Raw genomic sequence first — 18,547 nt, 5'->3', positions numbered from 1 at the left:
GATCAAAAGGAGAGGTTTAAAGTATGCTTAGGGACACAGCTGGGCAGCCTCTAGACCAGGCAAGCATGGTTGGTGTGCAGCACAGCCATGGGAAGCATGCAAGGTGGTGAAGCTTGTATTTCACCACCTTCTACCCTATCCCCTCCCTCCACGGGCCCCAGTGTCCCCAGCCACCCAAGCTGACCCACCACCAAAGTCCCACTCTCCAAGATTCATCCTTCCTTCTTCCTGCTTTATGTCCCTTCCCCACCCCCACCAAACCTCCTTCTCCTCCCTATGGCTAATTTCAGTTAATCACTCATAAAAAGACGACCTGACTCAAATAATTCACAAAAAAGATATGAATGGCAGAGAGTGTGAAAACTGCATTTTCCTAGATTCTTTTTTTTTTTTTTTTTTTATTAAGACAGAGTCTCACTGTGTCGCCCAGTCTGGAGTGCAGTGGCACGATCTCGGCTTACTGCAGCCTCCGACTCCCGGGTTCAAGCAATTCTCCTGTCTCAGCCTCCCGAGTAGCTACAGTCAGGTGCCACGACGCCTGGCTAATTTTTGTATTTTTAGTAGAGACAGGGTTTCACTATGTTGGCCACACTGGTCTTGAACTCCTGACCTCATGATCTGCCCACTTTGGCTTCTCAAAGTGTGGGCATTACAGGCGTGAGCTACCGCGCCCGGCCCTAGTTTCTTAGAATTGAAAGAGACTCAATCCACCAATGCTTTTCCAGGAGGAAATGACTGGCATTCCACATGGGATGGCTCCTCATTATGGGAACTGTCCTGTGTGATGTGGGACTTTTAGCATTCCTGACTCCTGTCCACAAAGTAGTGCCCTCCATTATGTTGACTACTGTGAAAGTCCCCTCCCCAATATTTCTGAACATCCCCTAAGTAAATGTCATCCTCCCCTTTTAAGAACCACTAAAATTTGTGACATGGTTTCAGAGTTGCTGACAAATGGTTATCTAGACTTTTCTTCCCTCTGGCCTTGCTCCCCATCATGGTCAACCACACCACTAATCACCCTCGACTCTTCTCTTTCTGTCACTCCCCACATCCAATACATTAAAAATCTCAGTTGAAGTTCCCAATAATCTCAAATTCACCTTCTCCATCTCTACAGGCTGTATTCAGCCCAAGCGTCCATTCATTCCCCTCCCGATCTAGTGCAAGAGTATCTTGGTGTCTCCCTTTTAACTTTCAGTCTATTCTCTGTCCAGTAGCCAAAGTGATCTTTTCAAATATGAAACAGGTCCTGTTACTCCCTGGACTAAAATTCTCCAATGGCTTCCCATCATGATGCTGAGAACTGAATCCATATGCCTCCCCAGGCTCTCCCTGAGCTGGTTCCTGATGATGTCTTCACACCCATTCCTTGCCATTATTCTCCTGCACTCTGCTTCTGCTCCCCAAGTTCAGTTGATTTCTTTCAGACTCTTGGACACAAGAGTCTGCCTAGGGGTCTTTGCACTTGCTACTTCTTCTAGCCCCACCCCCCTTCACTCCCTTGTAGGCTGGTTATTTTCAATCTGTCAGGTTTCAAGTTGAATGTCACCTACTCACGGACACACAACCATAGCTCTTCCCGTTCCTACCTCAGTTTTTCTTCTGAATCATAGCACTCCATTTATTTCCTTCAAAATACTTATTAATAACTCTTGTTTTTAAAAACTCACTGTCTCCCAGTAGACTCCATCTTTATAAGATCGACTATCTCCAATAGTATTGTATTCTACACTTTGAATGCAGCATCCACCTCAGCATCTGACATGGAGTAGGCTGTCAATAAATGTTTATCGACGGGATAAAGAAATACAGGGTCAATGTTTGAATACTTTCAGTCAATATCTCATCAGGTCACGATGATACATTGATAAGTAGGCCTAATCATTACTGAGTTCTTTAATTGAGCCAAAACTTGTCCCTTGTAAATACTGGGCCTTGGTTCTGCCTTGGGGAGCAATAGAAAACCACCCCAGACCTCCCATTACCATGTAAATTGGCCTTCTCTGAATTTCACATCCATAGCTCATTGACAGCTTGTAAGAGACAGTTTCTGGGTCTCTCGCCATCTCAGTACATGAAGAGTCAACAAATTCAGTGTACTGAAAATGTGCCTCTAAGAAGTAAACAGAGTACTTTAGGTGTGCTCTGACCAAAGCAAATAATAATAGGATTATCCTTTCCCATGATTCAAACAGCATATTTTGAAGAACACACCCTTTCATTGTGTTCTTTCAAATAAAAGTAGCTGATAGTAGCATGGAAGAGCAGAAAGAACAAGTGATTTAGAGTAAAAAATATGTGGTTTCAAGTTCAAGCTCTATTACTTATGAGCTGTAAGTGTTTAGACAGTCATTTATCCTTTCTGAGTTTTCTCTACCCACCCAGCCACTCATCCACCCACCCATCCACTCATCCACCTATTATTTATGGAGCACTTGCTGTTGACCAAGTACTTGATCTGCAAAATACAGATGGGAACAAACTCCCTATTATCAAAATAAACCAATCAAATGAGTTTTGAAATAAAATGCAACACTTTGCATTTCATGTCATTGGTTTCTGAAACACTTGATAACCGAAATGAATGGTTAGAGTGGGGCTCCACTGATATCCACAGTTCATGAACAGAATTCAGGGAATCCATGAAACTGGGATGAAAAAAAAAAATCTTTATTCTAGGGAGCTCTAACTAGAACTTAGCATTTCCTTTAATCATGGATTCAGGCCACAGCAATATTTACTGAACCTGTGACTTTGTCACCAAAATAAATCAGCTATTTTCATATTATTTGATAGTTGTTGCAGATATCTCAAAGTATCATTTATGCGCATCTCTCCTTTGAAATTATGGTAGTTACTGCCTCTAGATCTTGCTATTGAATGTGTTAAGATATATTACTACACCTGAAATTGAAAAAACATTTTGATAGATCGATATATTAATATATTGCATCTATTTTGCAATCCAATGTTTTTATTAATATATTGTGTCTATTTTGCAATCCAATGTTTTTATTTTATGCATTAAAAAACATTATTCTGTCAAGAGGTCTACAGGCTGCATTAGAGGTCTACAACACAAGAACTTGCAGGGTTAGGAAGAAAGATATTTCTAAGTGAGGGGGCTGACACTAGGTGACACCAACTGCCCCCAGCTGCTCTAGGCTATTTCCTCCTCTATTGCCTCAGAGAAGCAAGGCTTTGCGCTTGGAATCCAAGTTTTAAAAGGGGTCAATGATGGAGAAAGGAGCCTCAGGAGAAGACCAAGGGGTGATGATCAGGAACAGCTGGTATGTTAGGTAACACACTTCCTCAATCAGGTTGCGGGAAGATAGGGGATGACGAGGAATCCTGGCTCATTGGGAAGGGAGTCAAAAGGAAATACCCTTCCCTGTCGCTGCCCAGCTTTTACTCTTCCTCCGAACAGAGCCCCAGTGTCAACTCCTCTTGGACACACTCATCTCACCATGCTATAATCACTATCTTCTTCACCAGATGAAGAGTACCTTCTTTCCAGTTCCAGAAACACTTACTGAGGGCTCACTCACCATGTGTTAGCCAGCCTGATAGATGCCTAGGAAAGAAAGATGAGCCAGACCTGGCCACTCCCCTCAGTGCATGTATAGCACAAACAGGGATGTGTGGGGCCAGACACAGGGCCTGGCACACTGTAAGGTGTATGGAGCGGATCCCTGACTCCTAACTTCATTGCCAACTCCCTACTTAGAAACTCTTCCTAGATGTCCCAAGGCATCTAAAAACCAACAAAAATTACACTTGTCCTCTAATTGGTCCTCCACGTCTTAAAAACCTATTTCACTTCATCCCTCCTCTCCATCCCCACCGCTCCAACCTCAGTTCAGCTCTTCAACGTCCCTCAGTTGAATGATTGCAATAAACAAAATCCATCTGTTTCTCTCCATATTTGTCACCACTGCTCGTGGCCAAGGTGACATTATTTCTTGCCTGGACTACTGCAAGAGCCTCCTGCAGGTTTTCCTTCTTCCACTGTGGCCAATCTCTCATCCATTCCCCACAGGGCAGCTGTTATTTAGGAATTCAAATCCAATCATTTCACTTCCATTCAAAGGCTCTCCTGTGCTCAGAGAAGAAAATCTAATCTCCTTCCCATTGCCAAGGAGGCCTGTAGGCTAGGCCTGCTGCTTCCTTCTCCAGCCTCCTCCCCTCGTACTCTCCCCTCTACCTCCCTAGCCTCAACCACACTAGCATTTTGCTCTCCACAACCACCAAGACCAGTTCCATCTTTGAGTCTTTGCACGTGCCCTCCAGTCTGCCAGCAGTGCTCCTCCCAGTTCTGCACGGGAAACCCGTAACTGGCCTTTATTATCTTCCTGGTATCAATTCGACCCCCTTAAAGAGAACTTACCCCAACACCCGCACCCCCAAATGCCTCTGCTACATCACCTGCTTAGTGAAGTGCCTCCGTTTCTTTATCTTTAAAATGGAAGTAATAATACAGCCCATTTTGTAAAGTTACAGTGAGGATTAAATGAGTTAATATTGGTAAAGTGCTTAGAATCATGACATACAGTAGGTGCGCTGTAAATTTTAGCTATCATCTTAATGTAAAAGTAACTATTAATTTGCTAAATGTTTATTGTCTGCCCTATTTACCATTGATATGAATATCTCCACACACTGCTTGGCACATAATAGGAGCTCAAGAAAGTATTTGAACAAATGATAGTCTTTCTAATAAGGTGCTTTGCCTCCAACCTTACGGCAGCCACTTTATCTTCTGAGTAATCTTTCTAGAACACATTCAGATTGTGTCGTTTATAATCCCGCTGTTCTACTCCATCAGCCTTAGCCATGGTTTTCACACTCTGCTCAGCAGAGTTCTAGAAATTCCTTGGAGATGCCTCAGGGACAGGCCTGGATGGGGTGGGGCAAGTTGTATGGCTCCGGAAACTCCCAACCCCTGCTTCCCCACCGCCGCCCCCCCACGCCACCGTGTTCCCAGCACTTGGTCATTGGTCTTACAAAGAGAACCAAGTCAATGATAATGTTTCTCAAGCAACAGGGTCGTGCTATGTTGTTCAGGCTGGATTTGAACTCCTGGGCTCAAGCGATCTTCCTGTCTCAGCCTCCCAAGTAGCTGGACTACAAATATGTGCCTCTACATCTGGCTAAGATTTTTATTTTTATTTTTGTAGAGATGGGGTCTTGCTACATTGTCCAGGTTAGTCTCAACACTCCTGGGCTCAAGTGATCCACCCACCTTGGCCGCCCAAGTTGCTGGGATTACAGGCATGTGCCAACTGTTCCCTGCCTAATGATAACTTTCTAATCTTTTTCTCCTATGGAGCTTCTGATGGATAATTTACTTCAAAGGGAAGGTTTGGAAAGTCTAGAGGACCAACCATCAGGATAAAATCCAACCACCTTTGCCCATCTCATTAAGCCCTTCACCATCTGGATCTGCACACTCGTTTCTGGACATTCCACAGCCAGGGTGAGCTTCTTTTGTTCCCAGGCTTACTCAACTTCCTGCTTGTGCACAAGCTGTACCTTCCCTCTAGAACTCCCTTCTCCGCCTTCTCCACTCAGCTTCAAGACATAGCTCAAGCATTACCTCTCTAAAGCCTCCCGAATCCTCCCAGGCTGAGTGTGATGCCTCTTTTTGGGACTTCCACTGCAGCTTTTGGTCACATCTCTCTTGCCATGAGTATTGGACTGTATGGGAAAGGTTTGTTTTACTCTCATTCTTTCTATAATAGCAGGAGTCAACAAACCACCACCTGTGGGCCAAATCTGGCTTACTGCCTGTTTTTCAAATGGCCCATGAGCTAAGAATAGCTTTTGCATTTTAAAATGGTTGAAAATAATCAAAAAAAGAATAATTCATGACAAGTGAAAATTACAGGGAATTCACATTTCGGTGTCCATAACGTTTTAATGGAACACAGCCCTGCCTGCTCATTTACGTATTGTTCATGGCTGTGTTCACACTACAGCAGCGGAATTGAGCAGTTGTGGAGACTGTACATAGCCTGCAAAGCCGAAAATATTCATGATCGGGCCCTTCACAGAGTTAGCTGACCCCTGCATAACAGCATTGACCAGGGTGGTGGGATGGAAATGCCACCAAATCCCCCTAGTAACTTCTCTAAGGAAAGCCCTATGTGTAGCTATTGAACAGACAATCCAACCAACATGAAAATCAACCACTGAAACTGAAAAATGAATGTCACAGTTCTATTTGCTTTTGTGATCACATAAAAATTAGCATTTCATCAAAACAGAAAATTAAAACTAAGAAAAATGATAAGCACATTTCATAAAAAACATAATAAGAAACCACTGCCATGGGGCCACTTTGATAAACAGGTTAGACCCATGCTGGCCACACACTGTTCCCAGGTCGACTTTGGGGTTTCCCGGTCTTCATCATCTGTGTGCCAACGCATGTTTGGGGAAGGGAGTGGTCATCCAAAAACTTTAAGGGAGACAGATTTGACACTATTGTATGCTACTGTAGTCAAGGTGTTGGTCTTGGTGTGGCTCTTCTGCCATCCTGTTCTAAGGGAATCCACCTGCAGCACCTGCTGGGGACAATTGCATGTTTGATCCTCTTCTAATTGGACCAGGGGCCAGCACCTGCCCCAAGGGTGACAAATCCCTACACTGACCTCGGGCTCATCAGCTGGTGTGAAAGATGAATTGGACTCAACTCTCTCTCTCTCCTGGCAACTTGGACTACATAATACAGAAAGTCATTGCCAGTTAGTAGCCAAAGCAGAAGGTGACAGGCTGTTAAGATGTACAGTGGGAGGCAAGTGTGCTGGCTTACGCCTATAATCCTAGCACTTCGGAAGGACTACTTTAGCTCAGGAGATTGAGACCAGCATGGGCAACGCAGCAAGACCTCATCTTTACCAAAAATAAAATAAATCAGCCTGGCATGGTGGTGTGTGCCTGCAGTCCCAGTTACTTGGGAAGCTGAGGTGGGAGGATTGCTTGAACCTGAGAGTTTGAGGCTGCAATAAGCTATGATCATGCCACTGTACTCCAGCCTAGGTGACAGGGTGAGACTCTGTCTAAAAAAAAAAAAAAAAGTTTCTAGTGTCTCTCCTCTAGGAACCATATTGTTTAAGAAACGATTTTACTCCAATTAGCTGGGTGTGATAGCACTCGCCTGAGGTACCAGCTACTCAGGAGGCTGAGGCAGGAGAATCGCTTGAATCCAGGAGGCGGTAGTTGCAGTGAGCCGAGATTATGCCACTGCACTCCAGCCTGGGCAACAGAGTGAGACCGTGTTTCAAAAAAAAAAAAAAAAAAAGATAGACAGTGGGGAGCAAGGCAGGCCCGAGGCATACTCAGGTGGGAGGGAGTAGATATTTGAGGAAGCAGAGGAGGTCATTTGGTAGGAGGATGGTGCAAAGCAGCCAGGCTAAGTCATGTTGACAGGGAGACTAAGGAAGGAGCATCCATCATTTGCTGATGCTGACTGAGCTCCTTTAAGCTGCCTTGAATGTGGAACCACCTTCCAACTGCATATCAAGAAGCCCGTCATAACAGCATTAGTAGTAATGATGGTGATGATAGTAAACACAGACATAACATTTACTATGAGTCAAGTAGTATTCATTCTATACTTATTAACTCGTGAATCCAGATAATAAGCCTATGAAACCAAGAGGATCTCTACTAGATGAAGAAACTGAGGCACAGAAAGGCTGAATCATTTGTCTACAGTCCCACAACTGGTAACTGGTAGCTTTGGTCCCAATTGCCCTGGTTCCAGTGACTGTGCATACAACCATTGCACGGTATTGCTTTTATTCCTAGATTACCATGGAATTCCATGTGTTTCTGTCCACAGTATCCCTCATCCCTTTAGCTGAGCTTACTCAAGTAGATCTTTATTCCATGCAACCAATTGTACATGACTAGGATAGAAATTGGTATCAGGATTGATGCTGTAAAGAACGGACCCTTGGAGAGAATGTCTGGTGTGTGCAATTGGTTCTGGCGTACAGCACAACAGAAGACTCTAGACATCCCCCCATATCTGGGAGTGAAATACAAATAAACTGTTACATGCAAGAGTGAAGGAGTTAATTAAACTATGGCTTATAGGTTTTTGAGACTCAGACTCTAAGCCCACAAATGGCAACTCTTTAAAGGGCTTTCTAGGTATTGCCTTTGATCAGTGAGGAGGGAATAAGGAATATCAGAGTGGTAAAATGTGTTGGTTACTTTTTATGGCCCTAAGTAAAATGCAAGGAAAAAAAAATGCAACAAGTTCCTATCCCAGGTGCCTCAGCTGGAATACAAGGAAAATTGTTTTATCTTATAACAGTGGTTCTTAAACTTAAGCATGACTTCAAATCACTTTGAGGGCTTTCTAAAATACAGATTGCCAGTCCTACCTCAACCTCCAGAGCTTCTGATTTAGTAAGTCTGGTATAGGGTCCAAGAGTGTGCATGTCTAGCAAGTTCCCAAGTGATGTGCACGCTGCTAGACCAGAGTCCACACTTTAAGGACCACTGCCTACAGCATAAAGCCCTTTCCTCTCATAGTTGAAAGGCAATCAAAAATTACACCATAGAAGTTCCAACCACGTTAGGTTTCCATGGTCAAAAGTAATTCTGATCGGCAACACCAGAACCCTGGTATTCCAATGAATAGAAGTACCTGGGAAGAGCTGAAGGAGTGAAGGACACCATGTAACCTAAAACTAAGGAAGGAAGGGGCCCCAACACATCAGGCATTAAGAAAAAGAGAATGGTTAAGGGAGTGTGAGGTGACCAGACTCCCAGAAAGTTTTGCTGCTGAGTATTGAAAACATTTCCAAAACGATTCTCTACGATCCTTCATGTATTCATTCAACAAATATTTCTGAAGTCCCAACTACATACTGGGTTCTATGCTAGGTATGGGGGGTTCAACAGAGAACACCCTTTGAGATCATGTATAGGACTGCATGCTCAGAACACCAACACTGTCTACAAATTCACAGTTAAGAAACTAAAATCCTGCCAGAGTCAGAACTTCAGGTGGTCACCAATGCAAACCTAGAAACTCAGCTCACAACTAAGGATTCTCTGCTGTATCCTATGCCTGTGTCCACAAAAGGCTGGTCTTAGCATAGCAGTTGTAAGGGCCTAGCTTGCTCCATACAGGATAGGGTTGACACCAGGACCTAATGTCCATGGTGACAGACTGTCCATGGCAGTGGACATGTACACATTATTGCATGTAATAATTATGTAACCCTTCGTGCCTTTGTTTCTTTATTTATAAGTGGGGAATCCCATTTCCTTGATAGCAATATTCTCTGGATTCATGAGTTAATGTGTATAGAATAAGCACTACTTGACCCATAGAAAATGCCATGTGCTTTGGATGTCTTTCCTATCATCACCATCATGATTACTAATAGTAATAGGATAGGGCTCCTTAATGTAGACATATAAGGTGGTTAAAAGTTCAGGTCCTAGAGTTGGACCACCCAGGTTCTAAATCCTCTGCTATTTTCCAGCTATGGAACCTAACAGAAGCTCTCTGGGCCTCACTTTTTCTCATCTCTAATCATCATGGTAACTACAGTCCTTGCCCCATATGGTGAATGAGAATCAACAGAAAATAAGGCATGTAAATTGCTTCACACAAAACCTGGCCATAATAACTATTCAGTAGATAGTAGCTATGATTGCTTTCCCCCTCTTTCTAAGTGGGTGCTGTCACTGCAATTGTCCTTTTTGAATCCATTTTTGCATATCATATGTATATATGAGGGTAAAATCACCATCTAGTCTATAGACTACAAAATGGCTTGACAAAATCATAACAGAAACTGGAAGATAAATAAACATCACAGGAAGACTGCGGATTTTGAGGTCAATAGGCTGCATCACCAAGTGCAACTGGGATGTCACTTCTCCACACATGTTCCTTGGGTTGCTGTCTGTTGGACAGCATGTGAGCATTCTGTGGTTGTCTGCATGACAGTTAAATTATGTCAGGCTTTAGAATTATGTAAGTGTGGAAGAAGGGGGGTATGTCCCCCTACAAAAGGGTAGAATGAACTAGAGAACAAACTAGAATGAACTAGAGTCCTGTGGACCAACACCATAGGAAAACCTTCAGCTACCTTCAGTGTCTACAGAGGGGTGGCTGCCATGTTTAAACCACAAATGACCCCAGAACCCAACAATGGTGGCCAAACAAGTCTGGAGCAATCAGACTCCACAAACTCGAACACAAACACTTTCTATGGATCACATTGGTGTAGTGAGAGTTCAGAAAGGGAGGAAGTCAAATTAATTAACTTGTGCATAATTAAAAACATTCATTTTTATACTAATCCAAGCACAGGTATGTTATAAAAAAGAATGAAAACAAGGAAAGAGACCACATGAAGTTCTAAAACACAACCCAAGATTAGAGGCATGTACTGCCTTCTGAGGTTACCCTCTAGCCTCAACCCCACATCCTAGGGGAGGTTGTTTGCTGCCGATTTAATTAGGGGACCTTCACGGGAAAGTTTGAGAAGTCCTGGGGTGGTGGGAAGAGTAGAGATGTAGACATTGGAAGACCTAGATTAAAGGTGGAGGGCTCTGGCACTTATCTCACTATCTTGAGCAAGTTGCTTAATGGATCTTTAGCCTCCTCATTTGGAAAATGAGATGATCCTCATAGAATCAACCTCAGACTTGATGCGGGGCTCAAAAGAAATAATACATGTGGAAGTGCTGTAAAAATATCACAGAAGATTATTAGAGAGTGGGTCTACAGAAATCGGTTGCCTTAGCACATTTGAGAGCTGCAGTTAACCTGCTATAATTGTGAAAGTGGATTCAAAGTTGGTGGCAAGGCAGAAAAGTAATGGTCCAGTGTGTAAACAGCTGAGTACACACTCACTGCACAAGCATCTCATAAATTACTCCTTAGCAGAAGCTGAAGGGGAGGAGGATCAGTGATAAGAGGTAAGAGAACCAGGAAGTGGGAAAATACAACCCAGTCAGTCCCATCACTTTTCTACCTATGGTTGATTGAAGATGGAAAATAAGAGGCAGCTAGGAGGAGAGGGAGAAAGAAGGCAAGCGAATCCAGCCGCTTGTGCCTTGTAGCCTGTGGATTACTGTTAAAATTACTGTGTCTGCTCTAAAGGAATCGCTGTTGGAATCTATTGAGGTTCCCTCTAGAGTGTGTCAAGTCCTGCTCCTGTTTTAGGCACCTGTAATTCAGCATGCCTTTTCAAAATCACATTCGAGACCTGAAAATAAAATGCAGAACAAATGCAATCAAATGACATCATTCTTCTGAGTGACAGCCAGGGGCACACCGATCCCATGACCCCATTACACAAGGTTGCAACCTGCTATTGTCCTTTCAGTGGCAAAATCAGTGGCACCCTGCACAGAGCATTGCTTACACTAGCAGCCATCAAACAAATATTTGTTGAATTGAGTATCTTCTCTACCTATTTAATAGGTTAGAAAATTGTCAGCTTTTTCATCAAAACTACCACCTTTTTTCATTCAAACTCCTCTTGAAATTCAATTCCATTAAGGCTTTTCAATGCATACTAGCAGCAAGGAATTTACTTAAATGAAAAAAAAAAAATGCAAAACTCCAAGCTCTCACCTGTGCAGCCATGACATGCTATTGTTTGAACCAGAGTATATTATTTAACTTGGCTGACAAGCTCAGGGGGTAGAGACCCTGTCTTTCAGAACACACAACTCTGAGCACACTGGGAGTTCTTGATAAATAGCAGCAGCAAGAAATGCTGTGGAGGGACCCATTTTAATTATTTATTTTTCCAGTTCCAGATTTTTGGCAGCATGTGTTTATCCCTTGCTTGATTTCCAAGGGCAGCTCTCTCGCAGAAGCTCCTGTAAAGATGGATAAACAGCTCCACGACTTCCTCTGCCACTGCCCCTCCCCATCCCGGCACAAGCAGGAACACCTGATTGAGCCAAAACGTGGATTTTGAGTGCATTCAAGATGCTGGCTGGGTTTGAAAGGGAACTGAGTCTTCCAGGACCCAATAGGTAGAGAGACGCAGTCAAGAGAAATGTTTTGGCTCCACACATCGACACAGCTGTCAGATGGCAAGCTTGGACTTCCACCCTTATTACCTGCTGTGGGCCTCTGAGCTGGCTTGTCATTAACCCCAGAGACCAAGTGCGTCTAAAGCTGGACACAAAGTAATATTTCGGGGGTACTTTCAAGTCTTTCAACAGAGAAGTAGGAAACGATAATTTCACCAAACTTAAACCATTAGATTATAAAGATCTAATAAAGACAGGAATCAAATATTAAATTATATGTGTACGGCAACAGTAAGTCATTTAGGAGGCAAATATCTGTTTTTACATATTTTTTAAAATTATACCAGTAACAAAATGAAGGCATTATGTGTGTGTCCCAGCACACAGCTTGACAGGCAAAGAAGCAGCAAGTGACTGTCTTAAGAAGCCTTGTAAAAGACCTCCTGATTTTTTTCTCCCTGGTTCACAGGGCTAATATTTGGTAAGATGTGCTTTGCAGAGAAAGAAGGGGGTGGGGGAAGCTGTCTTTCTATACACACATTAATACACCTGGGAGCCAACGTACCCCTGTACCAACACATTTTCCAAGCGGTGACTTCTCCCCTTCCTCTCTGACTCATTTTGTACCAAAACAATGGCAACACCTGTAGCCGTTAATTTCTGCGCTTTGATTTTTTGTCCAGTTATAAAGGAGGCTCCCAGCAGGCTCCCCTCTCAGGAGCCATATGTGGAGTTGATGTGCCAGCCGCCTTGGAAGGGAAACGGCCTCCGGAGAAGTGCACAATGGCCCCATAATCCCCATCAACTGGACCCTCTTGAACTGCCTCTTTATTTTCCAGTCAAAGAAATGCCAATCTCAAGATGAAAGCTGTGGCTGCCCTGGGAGCCTAGGGGAAACCTGTGTCGCTTGCCTGGTTCAGCCCAAGGGTGGTGACTCTGAGTTCCGCCATCTAGTCTCGCAATCTGGAGCCCAGAAACTGTGTGTAGTACCCCCAACACTCTCCCTTGCGCTCCCCTCTAGGATGAGGCTTTTACCACAAGGCCACCTCCCGCCCAGCCTCTCCCAGCGGCTGGCGACCACAGCGCACCCTTAGCAGAGCCACGGCCCCGCCCCCTCGCACCGGGTCACGCCGGGGGTTCGGTTCCAGCGCGAGCCTCTTTGCAGGCTGGCATTTCTCCACGCTGAGCGGGCTAGTAACTCTTCAGACCACAGCACTTGCGTTGCCGGTGGGGGGCGGAGACAGGGGGCCACAAAGGCTGGGGTGTGGCAGGGAGCCCTTTAGGTTCAATGGCTTCTCTGCCGAGAGCACTGTGTTTGTTAACTGTTGACCAAGAGGGTCAGACCCACACGCCCGCTGGGACTACACAGAAGGGGCACAGAGAAGTCTGGAGAAGCGAATGGGAAAGAGGGGCTGCGCGAGGAGACTCAGCCCCAAACAAGCGTCCCCGTTTGGATAGGGAAGGATGGCACTGGGATGCAGCCACTAGAGTTTTGAGTCTAACTCCAACCCTCCCCGCCCCCCTTTTTACGCTCTCCTTTTGGGGACCTCAGGCCGTGCTCCAGGTCTCGGGGACCGTCCGAGAGGAGCCTTCGGACGGCCGCCCGCGGTGTGAACCTGAGACTTGGTAAATGTCAACCGGATCTACCCCCGCCCAGCCGCTCGCCCCCAGCTCGTTCTGCCTCGGCGGCGGCGGCTGCTCCCCGGCAGCAGCACTCCCCGCGGCGCCCCGGGGGCAGGACTTACGCAGTGGCTCTCGGCCGTCTTGAAGTCCCAGCTGACCCTCTTGGCGCGCGCCTGGATCTCACTCATCCTGAAGAGGCAGAGCGCCGTGGTGGTGGGGGAGCGCCGCTCCTGGCCCTCTCCCGCGGCCGCGCTGAACACTCCCGCCCAGACGTCCAGGGCCTCCACTAGGCTGGAGGAGAGGAGCAGGCGGCGGCCGTCGGGGTGGCCGTGGCCGCAGTCGAGGGACGCCTGGCCCTGGAACAGCACCTCGGTGCTCTGCGCGATGCGCGCCATGCTGGGCCAGCCGGTGGCAGCGCCGCTCGTGTAGTTGTAGGGGTAGTAGGGGAAGTAGATGCTGCCGTTCCAGAGAAAGGCGTCTACGAAGTGCAGGCTGCCCGCGCCCTCGCACAGCTTGAGGCGGCCCAGCTCCTGCGTGGCCAGGCTGCGCCCCTCCGTGTCCTTGAGCGCGATGGCGGTGTCGTGATCGGATGCCGCGGGGTTGCAGCGGCTCGCCGTCTCTGGCTCAGGCAGCACGTAGGTGGCGGCCACCGCCAGGTACCAGCGGTTGTTCTGGCCCGCGCGGTACACCACGCCGGCCGTCGAGCCTTGCGGGTGGCACGACACCACCTCGGTGCCGTTGCGCAGGGAGCTGCGGCTCAGGTTGCCCAGGGGCCGCACCTCGCAGGCGCCCCGGTCGAAGGTCCAGCCGGTGAGCAGCAGCCCCCCGAGGCCGGCCGCCCCCTCGCGGTAGGGCAGCAGCAGCTTGCTGAAGCTGCTCCCGGGCCGGGGCCGCGCGGGGGGCGCCAGCGAGACCGGCTCCGTGCAGTTGCCCGCTTGGTCCCGGTACAGGCGCGAGAGGCTGTGCTCCAGGCTGTAGTCCAGCTGGTCCAGGCAGCTGCCGCTCGCCACGAACACGCCGTCCTCCCGGCTCGCTGCGATGGCTCCGATGGCTTGCTCTGACCGCCACACGGGCTCGTCCGCGCCCCGGCCGGGAGTCGCCAGTGCCAGCAGATAGGCGAGCAGGGGCAGCGGCGCTGCGGGGCGCGGGGGGCGCGGCGGCGCCTTCCTCCGGGAGACCTCCATGGGGCTGGGGGGGCCGCCCCCGGGCAGGGCGCGCGGCGGCGACGGCGGCTCAGGCGCGCGGCAACGGAGACGCGGGCGGCGGCGGCGGCGGCGGTTCCTGCGCGCGCTCGGGCTCCCGCGGCCGCCCCATCCCCGCAGCTCACCCGGGAAGGAGAGCGGGGAGGGCGGCGCGCGGCGGGCTCGCTCCGGCAGCCTGTGCAGCGGCGGCGGCGGCAGCAAGCCCTGCGCGCTCCGGCACCGTTTCCTCCTCGCCCTCCTTCGCCGGAGAGTTCCTGTGTGCAGCGCTGGCGCTCGCGGGGAGGCGCGGAGGGGAAGGGAGGGGACGGGCGGAGAGGAGCGAGGCGGGCGGGGAGGGCTGGAGAGGTTGGGTGCGCTTGTGCGTTTCACTTTCCCATTGTGAAAGTGGGATGCAACTGGCCCCCTTCCTCATCCTCTTCCTCCTCCGCCCTCCGCCTCCTGCCCGCCCGCCCGCCCTCCCTCCACGCCCATCTCCCCTCCCCTCTTGATTCGGTGAGATAGGGAGGAGGGAGGTCTCGTAATTTGGGTTACTGTGTAGGTGGCCTCTTTCATCTATTCATAACAAAGCTCAGCCGCCCGCCACGGCCGCCGCGGCTGCCACCATCGCCCCCTTGGCTCGCCTGGGGCTCCCGGGGCGCGCTAACGGCGCACGGAGCGGGCTCCCGCGCCCGTCCGCCCGCGGGGCTGCTCCAACGCCCGGTTTTGTTTACGACAGCAGCCGGGTCGGGGATACGCCAGGCGCGCGGAGCGAGGATCCAGGGTGCGAAGGGGTTGCAGTGGAGGCCCCGGGCTCGGGTCACAGGGCTGCAGCGAGGGCGGCTGACAGGTGTGGAGAGGCGAGAGGGAGGCCCTGGGGAGGAACGCGGGATACGTGGCCGAGCCGGAGACTCCGGGGACCAAGGCGCCCCTGTGACAGGGTGTGGGTTTCCCCGGGTCGGATGAGTGAGGTGGCAGAAAGGCAGGCGCCACACTCTCGTTCTGGACAATCCCCAGGGCCGGAGCGCCCATATTTGCAAAGGTTCTCTAATCTCCCTTGGCAACAGAGTCCCAGGCTCTCAAGCCTAGCACTTGGAAAGTTCTGCTCACCATCTAACCTAATGAGCGGGGCTAACATTTACTGAGCACTTACTACGTGCCAGGTGCGCTTGTAAATTCACCACATGGGTTAAGACTCATAATTCTCATAACAGCTCTATTAATTAGTGACTGTTATTGTCATCCCTACTTAGTAGTCCAGGAGAATGATTATGGAAAGGCTATAGAACGTGCTGGCATTCTACTTCTGGTAGATATCAGAGCCGAGATTCGAATCCATATGTAGCCCCAGCGCCTCTTACATACCTTGCTCTAGTTAAGTGCCACCTGTGGCCATTACCATAATCCTCCAGAGATCATTCTTTGTAGTGAGACTGAAAAGTTCCTCAAGTTAAATGCACCAACCAGCCACCGCCCTGCCTTCTACTATTAGACCCAAGTACCCGTATTTCCCTCGAGGCTCTCCATCTGTCTCATCATTACCCATTTTTATCCTTTGGACCCCCTGAGGTCTCACCACCTCACCCAGAGGGTGAATAACAGCTGGGTTGCCCCCACAGCCACAAGAATTCCATCAATGATTCCACCAGGAATCATTGCCCACTGGGGAATAGGTTCATGATTTCTCAGAATGGGGCTTCCCAGAGGATGCACAAATGCCTCCCAGCTTCCTGGGGCAGCTGGTGGCCCCATCAGCACCCTTACAGTCTGGCAGGTGAGCCAGCGGGCGCATAGGGGTGGAGGGTGCTGAGGACCTCTATGGATCGTTGGGAAATGATCTCTGTTCCTTCCCAGGCTATTTCCAGACCCGAGGCCCCAGGGAGGGCAATCGGCTGCTATCCCCTTTCTTCCTTCCCTCCAAGTTCCCCAGCTCTAGATGCAATCTGTTTTGGGAAGGCAAAGGAATGAGGTGGCTTTTGTCCCATGCTGAGTCCTGCCGAAGGTTGCAGGTTTCAAACTTCTCCAACAGTGCTTCAAGTTCTCCCCAGTGCTGAGTGATATGGCAGGAGTTCTGGAAGGCTTAAGGAGAGGAGGGTGAGGTGGAGGGAGAGGCAGAAGAGAAGTGTAAGTTTCTGCTCTAGACGTGAAGTTCAAGGATCCTATCATTTCAGCAGTGGCTCTCACACACTAAAGTCAGAGTGATCATCTTTTCATTCGTAAGCCTTTCATTTGCAGTTGGATAACATTATCTTTGCCTGGTATGAGGCAGAAAATGTCTTCCCACGAGATATGAGGTTACCCTTTGTTCTGTGATGATGGTTTTGGAGTGTCCATGAGGAGAAGGGAGGAAGAAGGAGAAAGGCCTGAAGTACCTGGTTGTTGTTAATCGGGACATCTCAGGCAAGACAAGTCAGATGTTTCACCTACTCCAAAATATCTGGCCTTGCTCCCCCACTCCCTGCCCTCCTGGAATGCTTTCAGAATTTTTGCACCGCTGGAAGTGGGAAGATCAATATTTTTAAAACCTCATCCGAAGCTCAGAGACCCCCTCCAAAGCATAGTAGGGGATTTATGCGCTGGTGTTTTGACAGTTTTCCCTGTGACTGATGCAGAACTCAGTGACCTTCACTGGCTCCGTGAACCGGCGCCGGCGGTGGCACTGTCGTTATGTGCTAAGAAGCAACAGTTCAATTCCATTCCAGAGATAGTTTTACTTCACTGGTAACCAAGTCATTTCTCTAAGTCCCGTAGAGTTGGTACAATCAGTCGTAGACCATCTCCGGAGCTATTTGGATTAAACATCCTCTGTGGTGCAGCATTTTGATCACTACTCAATTCATTGCCGCTTCGTTTTGAAAAAGAAACAACATCTTAAAAATACTACCCACAAGAAGTATAAATGGCTTTGATGGCTACGGTTCCCTGCCATTCTACTGGGACCATAAGCCCCACTCTTAAGAGTGGGCTTCTTTTTCTTCCCATTTAATTGTATGCAGACTCCTACGGTGAAAGAAATCAGAATCTGTGCTAACTTTTTGGCATGAAAAACGTAGGCGACAAGGAAGCATATAAATGCATTCTTTGCTGATTCTACCCCCATTTTGTACAAACATGCTTGCCCCTTCCCAATTTTCTTGTGTACTAAAGCTCCACCTTCAGGACACAAGTTCACATTTGAAAAGTGTGGGAAATACGAACAACTGAAATAAATATTTAGGCATGCGGGTTCTGTATCTCTTTGATCACTTTCTCTTGGACACCGCCATCTGGCCCAGGGGTGCATGTCCCCTTGGTGACAAAGCTTTCCTCTCCAACTGGCCGAGCCCATCTCATTGGGTGTCACTTATAGCACATTTCGGAACTCCTTGTAACACAACTGGCTGAAACCCAAAAAAAAAAAAAAAAGAAGATGGTGCAGATTTATCCTCCAGACAGAGGCCTGCTACCACGGAAACAGGCAGTTCAGACCGATTCTGAGCAGTTTTATTTGCAGCGTTCACTAGATGGGAAAGTCTTCATAATGAGAAAATATCAACTCCCTCAGGCACCGAAGGCAATCTGGGTTAACCAGGCCATCCACAATCACACTCATTTCTGGTGGACAGGACTTTATAGATTCAGTGGTTTCCTGCTGGGGCCCAGGACATGAAGAACTGTTCAGTAGGCAATTGGTCACAGTCACAAGATGGCTATCATTGGTGCTTCAGTTTTCTTTC

General features: G+C 48.2%; 1 protein-coding gene across 1 annotated transcript in view; it reads right to left on the bottom strand.

Annotated features, from left to right (window-relative positions):
• The window catches only part of PLXNC1 (plexin C1), a 159,145-nt gene extending 143,909 nt beyond the window's left edge, over window positions 1–15,236 (bottom strand). Inside the window, exon 1 of the mRNA XM_037996696.2 lies at window positions 13,776–15,236. Coding sequence (XP_037852624.2) covers window positions 13,776–14,837 — 1,062 coding nt within the window. The 5' untranslated portion in view covers window positions 14,838–15,236. The remainder of the gene's footprint in view (window positions 1–13,775) is intronic.
• Between the last annotated feature and the right edge of the window lie 3,311 nt (window positions 15,237–18,547).

Source organism: Chlorocebus sabaeus, chromosome 11 (assembly GCF_047675955.1).
Source record: "Chlorocebus sabaeus isolate Y175 chromosome 11, mChlSab1.0.hap1, whole genome shotgun sequence".
Taxonomy (NCBI): Eukaryota; Metazoa; Chordata; class Mammalia; order Primates; family Cercopithecidae; genus Chlorocebus; species Chlorocebus sabaeus.
Note: the sequence above shows the minus strand (reverse complement) of the source record. Positions and strands in the feature narration are given on the sequence as shown.